Source organism: Anarrhichthys ocellatus, unplaced genomic scaffold (genome assembly GCF_004355925.1).
Source record: "Anarrhichthys ocellatus isolate YVR2014 unplaced genomic scaffold, GSC_Weel_1.0 scaffold10, whole genome shotgun sequence".
In the NCBI taxonomy this organism is placed as follows: domain Eukaryota; kingdom Metazoa; phylum Chordata; class Actinopteri; order Perciformes; family Anarhichadidae; genus Anarrhichthys; species Anarrhichthys ocellatus.
The window spans coordinates 6,504,820-6,519,614 of record NW_022280040.1 but is presented as its reverse complement, the minus strand read 5'-3'; the positions used below and the strand labels follow the sequence as shown (position 1 = coordinate 6,519,614).

The 14,795-nt window shown below is 43.6% G+C and overlaps 1 protein-coding gene across 2 annotated transcripts in view; it reads left to right on the top strand.

Annotated features, from left to right (window-relative positions):
- cacnb2a (calcium channel, voltage-dependent, beta 2a) overlaps positions 1–14,795 on the top strand; it is a 57,207-nt gene that overhangs the window by 2,207 nt on the left and 40,205 nt on the right. Inside the window, exon 2 of one of the 2 annotated variants that reach the window (XM_031850291.1) lies at positions 123–215. In XM_031850291.1, coding sequence (XP_031706151.1) covers positions 123–215 — 93 coding nt within the window. Of the gene's footprint in view, positions 1–122; positions 216–2,679; positions 8,249–14,795 lie in introns of those variants that run through there. The other variant, XM_031850293.1, reaches the window with a different exon arrangement.

The following is a 14,795-nucleotide window of genomic DNA, read 5'->3' as shown; positions in this document are numbered from 1 at the left end:
ACAGCCACAAAACACAGTTTTAATCTACATATTGGCATGAAAACAATATATTAAGATACGCTGGAAAGGACATGGACCTCTTCTTTCACAATTTCCCTCTTTCATTTTTTGACTCTCTGCAGTCTCAAGGAAAAGGAGCACGAAGAAAAGGCCGATTTAAAGGTTCAGATGGCAGCACCTCCTCCGACACCACAACCAACAGCCTTGTTCGCCAGGTAAGAAACGTTTAAACTTTGGGTTGCAGACGTGGCTTAGGGGTTACCCGCAAGCCCTTGGTCGAATCCGGACGGGAATCTTCCCTATCTGTCTCTCTAGTCTCTCTCTCTCTCTCTAAAAATTCTGTTTTTGACAAGGCCCAATGGTATCTGATCACTCTCTGCACCATACAAGAACAACATAATGAACAATAGCACTTCCTGGATACAGTTGCTTCCTTCAGGAATGCAACATACCCGAGTGTGTGTTAATCCTTGACGGTAAACGCAAACTGGCATAAGAGCCCGGCTTCAGTCATCATCATCCATCAGCGATGGGATGTGCATTGCAGTGAAAGCCCTCTGTAAACACTGTTGGGTACAGTATGTTAAGTGAAGGCCTCTCCTCCGTGCTGCATCCTCAGCAGTGACACAGCGGGCTGTTATAAAGCAGACCCTGCGAGGTACACACTCGACGTGTCTGGTATTTGTTGAGCAAACCTGCAAGGGGACAGGATGGGCCGGGTTAAGGATGCGCGCCCCTGTCTTAAATGTTTCTGCCTTTTTTGGAGGAGGCGTACATCGCCTCGAGCAACGGGACCCTGGAGGAGATCAAAGCCTCCTGGCCTGCTGTCTGCTTTGTCTCAAAAGGCTTCGGAGAACTTCTGAATGAGCTGCTCATCATCAGCTCAGCAGGAGCTGCTTGGTGAGAAGTTGTCTGATTTAAAAAAAAAATAAAAAATTTACCGCCACTCCATGGGAGCTCATGCCCATTCCCACAGTCCCGTCCCCAAATGAGGAGTTCCCCTTCCAGCTTGAGTCATCGCAGATAAACTCAATTAGGCTGAGAGTGAGCGTCATTCTGCACTGCAACACCACATCCGACAGAAATGGTAGGCCATTAAAGCAAGAGACAGTAGAGGGATGTGGTGAAGAGTGGAGGAGTAATGTGTTTCAGGGTCAGCGAGGCCCTCGCATGCCGAGCACAAATACCCACTTTTAGATATCTGCCGCAAGAGGGCCCCAGGAATAGCAGACCTTCCAGTAACGTCTCCAATGTTTGGATAACAACGTAAATACTGTTTTTCATTTGCGTTATCATAACAGCAGTTTTAATCTCACCGTTTTTCCCCTCACACTCGCGCTCAATCATACTGCCTGTGATTATTTTCACTTTTCACAGAAGAATGAGGACATAATATTTAGATGGCTAAACTAAGGGAAGGTATGAAGCTAATCTGTGTGTGGTAATCTCACTGCCTATTCATCAAGCCGTCGGTTGGGTCTCGTTTCTCTTTGTTTTTTCGTTTCCTTCCTCACAGTCAACATTAGAAGCTGCTGTTTTCTAAAGAATGTTTGCATGACTGGATTTAAGATTTTGATTGTTATCGTTTGCCCTCCCAAATGTCTGACCTGTTGTTGTACTTCATAGTCCTGTGCACTCCTGTAGGCGTCATAAGAACCGCTAATGCCCGTCAAGGTCACTGTGTGATCGATCCGAGCGTCATAAAAAACCGTCTCTCCTGTAAGTGCATATAAACGGCTCCTAAAAGACAGAATTACTCATGCTGCTGAGGGCAGAGGGCAGACGGAGAGTAGGTTGAGAGAGGAAGGATGAGAGACGTTCCCTGTGGTCGTGGCCCGATGCCCGGGGGAGTATGGAGGAGGCTGGGAAGGGTGGAGGTCCAGGCCAGAACCAAACTGCTCAGCCGTGGGAGTAGCGAGGTCAGCGTTGAACTGGAGCTCAGCTCTCCATTGAGAAGGAAGAAGGGCAGAACTGTCTTCGATTTTTCAGCAAAACTTCAACATCAGGTGGATGTTTTGCTTTTATTTTCTGTGTGGATTCGTTCTGCAGCGCAAGCAAAGAAAAGTCTCACAACATTCTGTGTGCGCACATGCCGAGGGGCTACAGATGCTAATAAATAGTACCAAGATTAGGATCATGTACTCTAGATCATTGTTTTAGCACTCTGCCTGGATTTCCTTTTACAGTCCAGACGTTTACCTCAACCCATTTCTCGTGAGGCAGAAAACCAGATGTTTCAGCATCCAGCAAATGAAAGCTGACACCTGTTGGTCCTCCTCATGCTTATTAATAAAAGGAAAAGTCTCATTTTTTTTGGGAAGATACGCTTCCTCGCTTTTTTGAGTTTGATGAGAAGATTTATCCTTAAATTTTGGTAAATATGAAGCTGGAGCCGGCAACCTCGTTTGTTTAATCTGTATAAAAACAACATGTAAATATGACAATTTGCAGTTTTACAGACTATAGTTTTGCTGGGAGAAGGTGCCAAGGTAACCAGTGGAGACTCCCGAGAAATAGCCCAGCACAGAAACCACCGAAAACTGTTATTTATACTCTTTTTGATCAAACAAACAAGATACAACATGTTATGTAGTGAGCTTTAGATGTGCTGGCCTGGAAACAGCCAGGCTAGCTGTTTCCACCTGCTTCCAGCCTTTATGCTAAGCTAAGCTAACCCGCTGCTGTCTTTAGCTTCATATTTAGCATACAGATATGAGTGGTTGAACTAGGGTTAGGGTTAGCTTGTGCACAACACTGTCCATATGTGTAAATGTGAGCGATAGTTCATCTGTAGACTGGCACTGTGGTTGGAGAGTCTGCCTTGTGCCTCTAATGCATCCTGGGAAACGATCCAACCCCCCATGACCCTGAATAATAATAAAGTTTCTTTAAATAGCACTTCGCTAAAACACAGTTTACAAAGTGCTTCATAGAGAGTGAGAAACAAAGAGCAAACAACGGAATTGAACACAGAGGGGGGGGGGACTTGCTTGAAAGCAAGTCTACCAAAGTGTGGTATCAGTAGTGGATTTAAAAAAAGACACGGGCTCTGCAAGCATAATTTATTCTGTCAGGCTGTTCCAAAAAGTGGGATCTCTAATAATGATTGTTTGATCAACTTTTTCTTTTCTTCTTCTTCTTCGTGGCAGAGAGACTGATGAGCTCCCTTTTGAGGATGTCAGTTTGCCCTCTGGCTCTTGTGGAGATGTTAGATTTAAAATGTGGTTGTATACACCCGGCTTCAAAAGTGTTCACCAAAGTCTTGAAATCATTTATGTAACTGACAGGCATCCCGTAAAGAAAAGCATACATTTTGAAGGAAACAAAGAAAAGCAGGTTAAAAAAAATGCCTGAACCGATTTGATATCAAAGCTCCTGTCAAAAAAGATTTTTTGGGGCTCAGGGGAGGACAACTTGAATAAGACTTTTACTGCATTAGAAAAAATAAACAGTAACAATGAGGATCTTTTAAACAGCAGTTCAAACTGCGATTTGCATAACTCGCAGAGTGTTATGTCATAATTAACCTCCTCCTGCTTCCCACACTCACACTGTTTATGTAAATGGTTGCACCAGGCTCTGGATCGCCTCCACCTCCATATATACGTATATATATAACAGTCATATTGTTGCAGTTCGACCCTCTGCGTCTGCTCCGTCTGTACGTTCAGGCTGGAGAAATTACATGTGGTGATGGAAGGCTGCCTGAGAGGGCGTGGTGAAGGCAGGAAACTCCTCTGATACTTATCAGATCTGGCAACCCTTGACTTCTTAAGTGACAGATACCAGTGCCATACTGTAGTGGTATGGGGAAGCTGTAACGTCAACCCTGCAGTCCTTTTTCCTGAATTTTGAGCAACATATGTCGTAGTTTTCCAAGATATTTCTGGAGAGCCGTATGTGTTTTTCTGGCATCAAACTGCATTAATGATGGACGGGGGTTAAATACTGTAAATGTTGAAACCACTGCTGCTCAGTCAGACTTCATAGAAGCACCAGGCCGCCATCTAGTGGCAAAATGAATAAGTGTCGGTATTCAATTTGATATATGTTACATTATCAGTGTATTAAAATCTGTATTTGTGCTCTAAATTTCCTGGTCATGGTAAAGCAGCTATAACTTCTGGCATTTGTCCCTAAGATTTCACATTAAAACCCACCTAGGAAGTTAATACATGTTTAAAAAATATATATATATATATTGTGAGTAACAAGCAAATGTGAAAAAGATGTAAAAAATACATAAAAAGGGCAAATGTTGTGCTTAGTCACTTCAGCAGTGGATGCCTCACGTTCGCAGTGATCTGAATCCAAGTTGTTCAGCCTCCACTCTCACCCCACCCTGCTGTGTGGCTAAATTAATTTGGCACGATGTAGAGGTACTAACTACCCCCCTAGTGGACAAGTTCAATCTTCCTGCTGCTGTTACGAGTCTTCAAAGTCTTCCATTTAAATACATTTCCATTAAAGTACTACATCGGACATTTATTAGGGTATAAAGATAGATGCAGAATGTTAACGAGCTTTTCTAAACCATTGAGCAGAGAAGCGCTTAATGGTGAAATGGTGAAAACTGTGCTATCAAATGCATAAGAGTGCTGCTGGAGATCAATAAGGCTACAACTGAATATTGTTATTGGTTATTCTGTCTGTTGTTTTCTTGATTCATTTTTAGGTCGTCACAATTAGGTCACAATTTCTTAAAGTCTAAGGTGACATCTTCAAATTGCTTGTTTTGTCCAGCCAACAGTCCAAAACATCTAAGATTTACGTTTATTACCAAGACAAAGAACGTTTAGAAGCTGGAAAGTGGTAATTTGTGGCATTTTCGCTTTGAAAATTACTTTAACAATTAGTCAATTATCAGAATATTTGCCGATTAGCGATAGATATGCATAAAATACAAGTGGCACACCACATCCTAAACGGTGTATGGGAAAGTAAACCTTCTTAAGTTATTCACAATACTGCATTTTTAAAATGTAGTCATAAGATGGATGCATTTAATTAGCTCATTCTCAGGCCTTGCAGGTTTGCGCTCGTCATCGGGTGTCTGCTGCCTCTGTGATTGATTGAGACTGTCCTCTGGGTCGTGATGGAGACTTAGGAGAACAATAGACAGTATATGTCATTGTCTTTCTTTGTTGAATGACTGGCTTCATCACAGCGGGTTTCTATCTGCTTGTGAATAATGGTTTTGTTTACGTCATAATCTGATGTGATGGCAAAAAGGGATGTGTTTTCTTTAAATAAATTCATTTTAAAGGTGCATCTAAGTTAATGAAAGGGTATTATAGTTAGTAGGAGTATTAGTAGTGTTGTTCTGCAACAGCTGAGTGATGACTTCTCAAAGGGGGACATGCTCTGACAAATGACCTGATAGATAGGATTCCCATCGCACATCCCTCTGTTTATAATGATGCCTCTCCATCACTGCTGACACGTGTCAGCCGGTGAATTATCGGCAGTCAACTAAAGAAGCTTCGATGTTGATGAAAGGCGGTGCCAGATTTATGTTGGGCAGAGTGTCTGTCAGACTGGAGCAGGTGATACAAACGCCTGAGGGCAGTTATGTGAATACAAAGACAAGACAGGTTCCGGAAAGAAAGACAATACCTATTTCTCAAAATGTCTAAATATCCCTTTTTAGAAGCAAAAGTTATTTCTAACTTAAACTAACATTAACTTGTCCCTTTTCTTAAAGAGACGAGCTACAGAGGTCTGGTATTATTATTTTTTTCAAACTTGCTTCAGCTGCAACCAACACTGACTCAAGCGACATCACTTAAGGCAATTTATCACATTTTGTGCAGCCACAAAACAGAATATACAACTATTGTCACATATGAAGTAGTACAACAAAACACCTGTTAACAGACTTTGATTTGTCTAATCGGTGGAGTTCCCCTTTAAGATTTAGAAATTAAACTTGAACATTCAAATAATTAGACATTCATTTGACTCTTGGCCTAGTTAATTAATTTTAAGGAAACCACCAAAATTGTAGCTAAAGTTAGCTGCCTTCAAATCTTACATTGCCTTCTTTATTTATTAAAAAGTTCAATATGATCAGGTATTTTGCTTCCATAAGGTGCATCCGCTTGGTGTATTCACCAAGACCGATGTGAAGACAGATAGCTGAGTTTGTTTTTATCTCGATGCAGCTCTGTCCGACAGCAGAAATCATGTTGTTATTGTCCTGATGCACAATATTCAGATGGAGCACAATGTTAGTGACGCTGCAATAAAAGATGACAATAAGGGTATTGTGGGAAGAGCCTCAGCCAAGTGCTCATACGCAGAGAGACACCAAAAGAATGGCCGTTTTTTACCATCAACATGTCATCTTAAAGCTAGGGTTGGTAATCCTGAGAAACTAGCAAGAGTACCCTAGATTTTAGAAACGCTCCAACCCCCAAAAATAATACAGCCAAGTGTTGCCAACTCTTTTAGCGAGCAGCACTGTCTCCCTCCAAAGCCACTCCCCTAAAATTGTCCTTCGAACTATTTTTTTGTCTGAGTATTTGATTTATTGATTGCTGTCGGGATGTAAAGAGAACTTCAACAAACATTACAAAAAAGGATTTTGAAGAAGATTACCAACCCTAATGATCTTAATATCTCAAGAGTCATTTATTTCCAACACCATATGAAATGTACTACTTTACATTTTTAGCAAACCCTTTAATAACAACTGTGCTTTACTGTAATAACTGCTGATAACCGTCTATCACAAACCCCTTTAATTTCAAGAAATGTCTGCTATTATCTTAGTATTCCTAGCATTCACAAACGTCTCAAATTGATTAATCATTTGCAAGACATTTCAAAGCCAAAGGGCATATTTAAATCATTGCAATTCAGTCCATCACTCATGCTGTGTGCCCTTGTTGCCAGATAAGATTCAAAAACACGTCCACAGTCATGCTGTGTATATGAATATCACCTCTGCAGCTCCCCGCCACATGTGTCTTTTCTCAAACGCTGAGGCAGAGCGGCAGATTATGTGCACTTCTATAGCTGACACAGCAGTTGCGACGCAGCAGTAAGGCTGCCTGTCAGTCTGGACTCAATCACCTCAACGCAGTGGGGAAGGGCAAGAGTGGGAGCGGAGGTGTGTGACGGGAAGCAGCGGTCAAGCCAGCCCGGCGCTCACGCTCGGCATGACTTAACTGTGCGAGCGAATACTTCCCCTCTGCATCACAGGCAGATTTTCTCTGTGACATGAAGCACAGTGCAGTGTCTTCTTCAGCAACCAGTAGCTGTCTTAGCCTCTGTCCCAGACACTTGCACAGAGAAAGTAGGTAACGCAATGCAAATGAGTACTGCACAACACAAAGGGGGGGAAAGAAATTGAGGAGAGTGATGACGCAATAAAATCTGAGGAAGAAAAAGGGAGGCAATATGTGAAGAGGAAAGCCAGAGTGTATATGTGTGTGTGTGGGTGTGTGCGTGTGTGTGTGTGTGTGTGTGTGTGTCAAGCTTTTAAAGCCGACTGAACCTTGGATGAAAGGAGGCGGAGAGTTTAGAGGCGACATCTTCCATTAGGAAGCAAGGGACAGCGGCCAGTCAAGGACACTCAGAACTCCACCTCCTTCACATGCTGAGAAGGAACTTGTGTGTGTGTGTTTGTGTGTGTGTGTGTGTGTGTGTGTGTGTGTGTGTGTGTCTAAATCCACCAGCAGTTGAGCGTGCCAGCGTGCCAGCCTGCAACTGTACCTCTCTGCCACACAGCACAGCAGCACTGCAGAGGATTTGGCAGCCCAGAGGATCTGCTGGAGCGGTTACAGATTTCGGGGTGGGGTAAACACTCGGCTCAGACCTGCACTTCACTGCGAGCTCGTAGACACTCTGCCGCAACAGTCCGGAGATGGGACGAAGATGAAGAGGAGGAGGAGGGGGAGCATTGGAATCCAACTTTATGAATCCTGAGAGTTTCTGAGTCGGGGGCCGTACACGTGGGGGGTGGGTGGGCGGACAGAAGTAGGGGGCTGGACTGGAGACGTCAGTCCTCTGCTCCCTCTGCTCACTCCTCCGTAAAGGATCTCCTCTGGCCTCATTGTCTCCTCTGCGTCTTTTGGTTGTCTGCAACCACCAGTGGGGCCGAGTGTGCCGGCATGGGCCGAGGCTGAGCGGATGCCGCTGCCTGACAGGGAGTCTGTGAGACGGCCGTCCGCTCCTCCCCGCCCTGGTCCCCTTCATGCCGTGCTGTGGGCTGGGCCATCGCCGGAGAGCACAGCTTCCATATGTGAGTTCGAGGCTCTGATGCCGATTTCATCACGAGGGTTAGAGGAGAGAGTGTGCGTGAGAGAGATTAAGAGAAGCCGATGAAGCTGACAATCGCCGGCATGTGGAGACCGATGTGATTAAATGTGCTTGATTGTGATTGTTTCCCGATGGGTTTTGCTGTATGAATAATTGATTTGTGCCGGTGTTTCACTTAATGCATAACTTCACTGAAAATGCCAGTGTTGCTTCAAAGCACCAGACTGAATGGATCAGTGGACGCTTGCCAGCTCTCCCCCCTCAATGTTGATCACTGCTCTCTGCTAGATCTCTATCCTGAACCCAATGCTGAATGCTGCAGGATTTAGCAGAAATATTTCAGCCGCGCCGGCCTGACAGTTTTCTGCAGAGCTCCGTTCCTGCCGCCAGACACGATGAATCTTTTATTTCATATTTATTCCGGGACACTGCCGAGGTTGTAATGTTATTGAATACAGAGGGTTCACACTGCAGGCACATGCTCGGTTGACAGCTCCACTTTACTGGGCTTTGCAGGTTTATTTCATGTGTCCTTTGTGTTTTAGTGCCTGGCATTAAAAGCTGTGTACTCTGAGGATAAGACCACTGTAATGAAATGCAGTCAGACGAAAATGTGGGTTTCTGCAAAGTATGACTTGAGATGGGAAATTCGATGATCCGTGCTTTTTTTTATAATGTCATTTAAGCAGTGGTTTCTGTAGACTCCCTTGTGTATAGCAAAAAAAGGAAGAGGCTTATTTTCTGATTTCTAGCGTCTCTATTACACTGTTCACCAATAGAACAATGCAAAGATTTATGGATTTGTTTTTTTTATCTCATCCACATAATTTTCCAGTACTGCAGTTTCAGACGGTCTTCCCTAAATTAGTTTTACCACTAGATGGCCATGTTACACTTTTACACTCACACACACACACACACACTCATGAATACATAAATATACCATTTCCATGCAGAACGCCCTCAAGGCTCAGAAATAAAGTTTTCATGAGGTGTAATTTTTTTTTAATTCTATTTTCAGAAATGATCCTCAGATCCAAGACAGAAGCTCACTGGACAAAATGTTCTGAGCTCAGTGAGCCACATCTGCCTTTGGTTGACTAAAACAGGTCATGTGTCCGTACAGAAAGGTCTGTGTGCTTTTGATAGTGTGAAGACTCCTATAATGTGACATAATTATGTTGTTTTACGGCTTAAATGTTAGTAACGTTTGTATGAAATACAGCTACTGCAGAGCTCAAAGAATTAGTCGATCTACAGAAGTTTAAAAATCAGCTGACGAAATTGCATTTGTATATATACAAAGTGTATGTAATAGTTGCCAATTATTTTTCTGTGAGTTGTCTAATTGATTGATTGTTTTTAGCCCTAATATACACATTTGCTACCTGGGCACAAACACCAGCTGAAAAACAACATATAAAGTTTCCTGAGTTAACAAGGATCCCCTGACTGTTCGAATAAGCAACTGTTGTGATACTCAGGGCTGCAACTGATGCACCGGTTGTGTAACTATAATAATTCTGCCAAAAGAAGGCTGTTTTTCTTTTTAGCAGCCTTTGTAAAGGGACCAAGACTTTTGGGCCCATTATGACGTATTCTGTCTAGAAATGTGGACCTTTGAAGGGTCCAGCTTCTGAAATGCGCCAGCTTTGTCTCAGAGAAGTAAAACGTCTAGTGGACCTGTGCCGACTACCGTAGTTTGGTAACACGATCTGGTTTTGCAGGCTGCATTGTGCTCAATCAATATTTACAGAGTAAGCTTGAATATGACTGAGTGGATTAGTGTATAGGACCAGCTGTTGATACTGCACATCGGACAGTCTAAGCCTCGTGTGTAAGGTGCTTGCATGAAAACAAACCATTCAGCGTGGTGGTGGAGTATAACTGGCAACATGTGTTTGTGTTTTTAATTACTGCGCTCAAACTAAGCATGCGAAATGAACGAGTTCTGTTAAAACCAGAGATTTTGCCTGACGGTCCAGCAACCATAGCCAGTGCTGACCTTGAGAGGACCTCATCTGCCGTGAGACGCAGCTCTTTCTATGATGCTCCTCCTCTCACATGTTTCCAATATGGAGCACCAAACCGCCGTTTTACGTCTGAAATGGGGCAGAACGTAATTCCTGCTCATGCTGGAATGTGGAGCACGAAGACCCGGCCGGATGGGACTCCGTCTGACAGACTGAGTGGCCGGTCCCAGACCCTCCCCACGGAAACTCGGCTAATTGAAGACAGCAGGCCCTACTGCATTCCCCCGTTTGTTCTCCAGACTTACCTGCTTGCCATGATGCAGCAGTGGTAGCCACTTCTATCTCTGAACTTAGCAGAGAGACCAATAAAATGCACAGAAAAGTTTATGTTTGAAGTATGTGGCACAGGATGCAGTACAGTACAGTTCCTACAATCAATAATAATTTGCAGATGGCTTATAAATATGTATTTAATTATCATTGACTTTTTAATAATTCCCCAAAAGCAATTCAAAGTGCTTTACATACTGAAGGCAAATAAAAGCATTATATTTACATTCAAAATAAATACAAAAGACAGAAAAAAGGATCACTAGAATCAGCCAAATTATTTGTGTATATAAATATATTTCATTCGATGAGTATAAACTTGGACCTGCTGGGGGCGCTAAAACTACCCGATAAAGAATGAAAAATGGCACATACTGATTACACAAAACTCTATAATTATTCCCAGAAAATACTGAGCTCCGTGTGTTGGTGGTGAGCTAATCTCCCATGGCGAAAGTGTGACCTGGAATTCCCAGTTTTCCAGCCTCTGGGATGCACGCCCGGAGAGGAGTGTCGGGCCAGCGCAGCGCAGACTGGAGCAAGGTTTCCTTGGCAGCAGTTGTGCGTTCTTTCACTTTTCGAGAGAATATGGAAATGCCCTGAAACTGAGCAGCTAATTGGCCACAGAGGCCCCGAGGAATGTCTCGGATTTAGGTGGATTTTTTATTGCTTTTGCATAATCCATCAGCTCACTATGGCACTGGAAAGTGTGATGTATATATATATATATATATCTGTGAGGGCATATGTAGAGTATAGCTTCACTGCAGCCTGGAAACACTGATGCCAGTGACACAGTTTGCTGAATCTGTGTGCACTGAGTTTTAAAAGCCTCACTTTCATGGGGGGAAAAGATGATTTTCACTCCGTACAAAATATACTGTATTATGTTAATGCAACGATGAATCAATATATTCTCTACAGTTGGGCTTTTTGCTGGTATGACTGCTTGAAAATCCTTTATTTGGGGCGTCTTGGTAGTTGTATGGTTAAAATGCATATCACATATCCGCAACATACCCAGTTTGATATAAGTTAGAGACCTTTGCTGCATTGCATACCCTCTCCCTCTTTCTCTTCCATCGTTTGCTGTCTGTGCCTGAACCATCAGCTGTCCAATATCAGTGAAAATGAAAAATAATGAGCCTTATTGGGTTGGCTTTGTCTTGGCTGTACCAGCTTTTGTTGCCCATTATTTATAATTATTTACATTTTGTAGTGTACGTGCGTGTGTGTATATTTTCTTAAATGTAGGAAAAGTTTCAAAACCTGCCGCATGAGACCCATACATGCGAAGTAATTTACTCCCTGCAGTGAATGTTAATTTTATTCCGACACGTCATATTGGCTGCTTCACTGCTATCAGTGGAAAGCAGCTGCTTTGAGGCCTGGAGTGCCGTCATCCATTTCTGTGAGGCTTGCAGTTTCTGGCACAATCTATTCAGTAATTCCATTTATTAGCGTTACGTTACACTGCGACACATGGCTTTAGGAAGAAATATGTCGGTAGTAGATTCTCTGCTGTCGGTGGAGCTGTTTCTATTTGCTGTGATATATAAGACAAGGTTTAGTTTAAGGTTCAATTGGACACCATAACTGCTTTATATAGTACTTTCACATCTTTATTTTCCACTGTCTCCAGTAACGACTTACAGAAGGTAAAGAATCTGCAGACAAAATGGACAACCATGCGACCATTAGAGAGCTGAAGGAGCTGTGGGCAAAAAAAAGAAAAGAAAACGGCACCTCAGACGGGGGGCAGCCAGGCCAAACCGAGCATCCCTTAAAACAGGAGCAGATGTTGTTTAAGGCCAATTAACAGCGGAGAGATGCAGACAACCTTGTGCACCAGAGGAGGGCTGCCAGCCCATATGGATACGAGAGACAATTAATTAGAGTGGCAGACGTTCGAAAAATGGATCAGGCGCCGTGTAAAGTCTCGCTTTAGAACTCCTGGATCCTTAAGATATTAACAGCTTAATATTTGTGGCATTTGTCGATTGTCGTCAATGATTGAATTATAGGGTGCTATACACGAGTACAAATTTAACAATTAATAGTTTTAGTCCTTTTTCAAGCAGAAAGGACACAAAGTTCCAGCTTCTTAAATGTGACGATTTGCTGTTTTTCTTTCTCATATTTAACTGTCGGGACCGTTAAAGACACTAAATAAGCAAATTTAAGACATTTCTGTGGCAAATTATGAATGCTAATTTTCCAAAGCTTTTCGACATTTCACAGACTAAATGATCAAATGATGAATCAAGAAAATAAGTTAGTTGCAGGTCAAGTAAAGTATTATGTATTTATGTGTTTGAAAATGACTATACTATTTATATACTATAAATATCAGCCCCGTTGTTGGTCGTTTGTGCTGCTGGCTGTTGGTTTGACGTACTAGCACCTTCATATTCCAAGTGAAAGCACAGGTTGTGCTGCTTGTTTATGTCTGTAGTGTTTTCCACCACCGCTGATCTGGAGATCTGTTTCTTCTCCGTGGTTCAATCCCACTTAAGTGCAGCCACTCAAATCGGCAAGGATAGCCTCACAAACCCTCCGCTGATCTTTGACAAGTAATCCGGATCGACTCGTGCGAACAGACGGGCACCAGTGTGGAGCTGACGCAGAGGAGCTGCTGCTGTCAGAGAGAGGAAGATGAGACAAAAGTGAGTAAGAGGGTAGATTTAATTTTGGGTCAGAAAGCAATGCCACCACTGAAGAGATGAAAGAAAGAGAGAGGGTTTCCGTCTTTCACCAAGCATCTTTCATCCGTCACGGCACTTGTCTCTTAGCAAAGAGGTGTCATGACAACAGGTGCCAGCCGGGCGAGGACACGTACCCCTGAGAGGGAGATAGAGAAAGAGAGGGAAGCGTGCCGAGGAAGGAAAGGGAGAACAGATGAAACGGAAAAGAGGGGAGAATAATAAGTGGAGGAGGCACCTACAGAAGGTGAAGACGAGGTCAATTACATGAAGTTTCCCTTCTGCTACTTCCTGTTTGTTTTGCGTCAGGTGATGGTGACACTGCCAGTCAGCGGAGAGCCCCGTCCTCTCCTACAGAGAGTCAGTATGTTCACCCGAATGCTTCTATAAGCTCACCCCCCTGGGAGCCGGCCACAAAGATCTGCTCCGCGATTGGGCGTGCGCTGAGGCTCAGCAGGGCGGGGTTAAACCTGCTGGGATGTTTCATATTCATACTCAGCGTGAATACATAATCAGTCCATCAGGTCACTGTGTGCCGTCGGGAGGAAGAGACTCTCTGACTTTGCCGGATGATTCTTGTGTGATCTTGACTTTTTTTTTTTCTTTTTTTGCCCAGTGAAGAAAACTTTGTCATCGGTTTGTCTTCCGCGTGAAGTGAGGTCAGATCCCCGCTGACAGATGCCGGGTTCAGTCAGAGCAGGCGTTTTGGGTTGGCAGGTTTGCAGGGCAGATGATGACCTATGGCTGAGCGCGACGTGCCCCCGGCCGTCAACCCTGATCCCGCTCGGACCTGCCCACACAACAGGCCGCGGGGCTGCAATCTGCTGAGGAGGGGGCCTCCTCTCTCCGAGTTACGGGGCCTGCTCTCGTTGCCATGATCAAACAAGCCAAGAATAAGAATGTCTCCTGGGTAAGTGAGGTGTGTTGGTGGAGTTTTTCTCTTCTACTCATGAACTACTCACTCCTTCTGTATGCGGAGGCTCTTTCTATCTACGCCGTGCTCCTTTTCAAAACTACTGAAAGCGCTGAAAGCGATGTAACATTTTCGCATCGCTATTGATAAGATTTTCTGGTTTAACAGATTATGTAGAGACCATTACAGTATATAGCCATTGGTTTTTGATGATCCTGTGCCCAGTGGCCATTCCAAAGAGAGGCTTAGAGATTTAGCTATTACATAACTACAAGCTACTACATGCCCACTTTATGAAATCTGGTTATCAGTCTGCCAACTCTGCCGAGTTACAAGGAATGCAACTGATGTAGAGTTAAAATTGTAGACAAACTGAAGGCTGAATCTGCAAGAAAATGCATATTTGATTGTTTACGCTCATAATAACAATAGGTAGACTATTATTTTCTGTCATGTTATCCTAGGTTTCCTTTAACGCGTGTGAGTTTGCCATCTGATTCTTTGCCAGTGCAGACGGATCAGGGGAGATTAGAGTGAGAGTGGCTTTGCGAGGATGAAATCAGCTACTTGGGGGGGGGGGGGGGGGGGGGGGGGGGGGGGGGGGGGGGGGGG